Source organism: Passer montanus, unplaced genomic scaffold (genome assembly GCF_014805655.1).
Source record: "Passer montanus isolate IOZ18808 unplaced genomic scaffold, ASM1480565v1 scaffold299, whole genome shotgun sequence".
NCBI classification, from domain to species: domain Eukaryota; kingdom Metazoa; phylum Chordata; class Aves; order Passeriformes; family Passeridae; genus Passer; species Passer montanus.
The window spans coordinates 27,286-29,916 of NW_024367696.1; the positions used below are offsets into that span (position 1 = coordinate 27,286).

Below are 2,631 nucleotides of genomic sequence, written 5' to 3' on the forward strand. Positions count from 1 at the left end.
GTTGGTGCTCATCTCCATTTATTAAAAAGTGTAGGGGTTTAAATCTTCTTTCTATAAGAGCTGAGAATTCAGTGGGAAAATTGAAAGTTAAAAGATTTAAAAAATGTGGAAACTGCTCTTCATATGAGCAGATGGCAGCAGGATGGAAGTTGCCTGTCCAAACTTCTCCAAGCTTCTTTTTGGACGAAAATTAAATCAAACACTCCTGAGGACCCAGACTTTGAACTTTTTGGCTATTCAAACCAGTGCTGCCAGTGCTCTTTTGTTGTGGAGGTGTTTGGAGTTTCTGCCAGGCTGGTGGCAGGGAGGAGCTCACAGCACCTTGTGGGTTTTGGGGATGCTCCTCCTCAGCCGCCGGCTCCCGAGGCTGAGCTGGCACACCAGCTTTTTGGAGAGCTTCAGAGCCCACGCCACTAGAAGGAGGGTAATTACTGCTCCAGCAATTAAAATGAGGTCTCGCCAGAAGAACTGGAGGCTCTTGGTTGGGAGAAGCCTGGTACAAACACCCAGATCATTCCCAGCCAGCTGCCCCAGGGGCTTCATCCTCAGTGGAGCGGGGCTGGCGCACCTGAGCTGGGCGAGCGCGGGCGCGGAGAAATCCTGCAGCCAGAGCTTCAGGTACACGATGTGACAGTCACAGTGCCAGGGGTTGTCCCCCAGCTGCAGCTCCTGCAGGTGGCCCAGGCTGTCCAGGGCTCCGGCAGGGATGGAGGCCAGGCTGTTGTTGTGCAGGTGCAGGCTGCGGGTCAGGCGGGGCAGGGCGGGCAGGGCGCGCAGCCCCCGAGAGCTGCAGTCCACCCCCATGCCCCAGCGCTCCCCCAGGGACCAGCAGCTGCACTGGGGTGGACAATCCTCCCCCAGGACCCTGGGGAGCAGCAGGGCACAGCCCAGCACGGCCAGCAGCTCCATCTCCAGCTGCAAAAACAACAAGAATTGAGGTTTATTAGCGTGGTTCCACATCCAGGTTTAGGTTTCTGGAGTAAAATCTTTGTGGAAGAGGTTTTACAGAAACCCCTGTGAACCATTGGGAAGTCTAATAAGAGGATCCATGTTAACCCCTGAAAGAATTTTCTACCAAGAATTTTCTACCAAGGTTTCTATTGACATAGAAACCAAGAAAGAAAGAAGAATAAATAAGAGAAACCTGCAACTCCCTATTCCGATGAGCATTTTGCCTGTCTCTCATGACCAATGAGTAAAGTGTAAACTTAAGAGCTTTGTAAGAATGTAGAAAAAGCATGCAGGCTAGAATAAAAACAGGGTTTGAAGCCTTCTGGAAATGGAGTGTGTTGCTTTGTAGTGTCTCGGTCTCAGCTATGACAAATCTTTAGCTTTCTGCATGTCCCACAGAACCACTCTCCCCATCTTCAGCATAAACGTTGAAGACAGAGTACAATTCTTCCCTTTCCTCTCTGGTTCATTGTTTTCCCTTCACAATTGTGCAAAAAGTTATTGATCAAATTTCTGGGACAGAATGTCACCAGGAGATGATAGGAAAAAACAATTTAGTTTTAGGCAAATGTTTCTATTCTGCTTCCATATCGTCATAGATCTAGTGTTAAAATTGTGTGTTTAAACCAGTTTTCAAAATGAAGCTTAAGGGACTGAATAATTGTAAATGTCTGAAAATCATCTTTCTTTCTGAAGGTAAAGTACTCAACCATCTCCTGTGTATTTGTCAGTGAGTTGACAAATACCCTGTGGTTCTTCTTTGTGTCCTGTGCCACCTGTTGCTTACTTTCTTTTCCACGTGTTCTTCCATAACTGCCCAGACTTAACTCTGCTCTTGACAGTCATCATTTACCTTCTGCATTGTGGTTCCATCCACCTCCCCCACCCCCAATTTTTTTTTTTGCTGGGATGGTTCATTAACCAATTTTTAACATTGGTACATACATTACATTTTGTTTTGTTCATCCTTAAAGCCTATTGCAGCCATTAAGATAAACTGAAATCTAGGACTGGGTATTCTGGGTATCTTTGCTCTGAACCCAGATACTCATCCATGATTTTCCAAGAAATCTACCAGAGCTCTTTTCCCCCAAGCAAACATCTTAGAAGGACAGGCTATGACAGCTGGCTAAAGCAAGTTAAGTTATATTTATGGAAATTATGATCTCTTCTGATTAAATGTAGAAACAGCAAGAAAGCCAAACTCAAACAGAAACCAGAACTGTGTCAGAAACGCAGAAGGGAGAGCTGGGGAGGTGCCTGGCTGACACTTACCCTGTGTAGCCTCTCCTGATGCCTTTCCTGTGCCTGCAGAAGAGCTGCAGTGTGGCTGCAGGGCAGGCTGAGTGCTCAGACTGCCAGGGAAGTGTGGCAGGGGAGATGAGCTTTGTCCTGTGCAGGAGGGGGCAGCTCCCAGAGCTGCTATTTATGGTTGTGCTGTGGCATAAAGTGCTTGGGGTGGGTCTTGTGCTTGCTGCAGACGAGAGGAAATGAGTTGGGATTTTTGTTTTGTTCCTAATGTGTCTTCCCTATTGTATCTGACAGGATCTGGAAAAACTCCTCTGAAATTTGTGGTGGTGGTTTTTTTTTTTTTTGTTTTTTTTTTTTTTTTCCCCCAGAAAATAAATATCCAGGTATAAAAGTTAGTTTGGCCTGAGCTGCTGAGACACACAAGCCCCA

The 2,631-nt window shown here is 46.6% G+C and overlaps 1 protein-coding gene across 1 annotated transcript; it reads right to left on the bottom strand.

Annotated features, from left to right (window-relative positions):
- GP9 (glycoprotein IX platelet) lies at window positions 1-2,362 on the bottom strand. Its single transcript, XM_039714029.1, has 2 exons — window positions 2,227-2,362; window positions 1-915 (listed from the first exon to the last, which is right to left on the bottom strand). The coding sequence occupies exon 2, from the start codon at window positions 907-909 to the stop codon at window positions 313-315; it is 597 nt and encodes a 198-aa protein (XP_039569963.1). The 5' UTR covers window positions 910-915; window positions 2,227-2,362; the 3' UTR covers window positions 1-312.
- Window positions 2,363-2,631: the final 269 nt, after the last annotated feature.

Coding starts and splice junctions, on each gene's coding strand:
- GP9 (XM_039714029.1), bottom strand. CDS start 909: ATGGAGCTGCTGGCCGTGCTGGGCTGTGCCCTGCTGCTCCCCAGGGTC.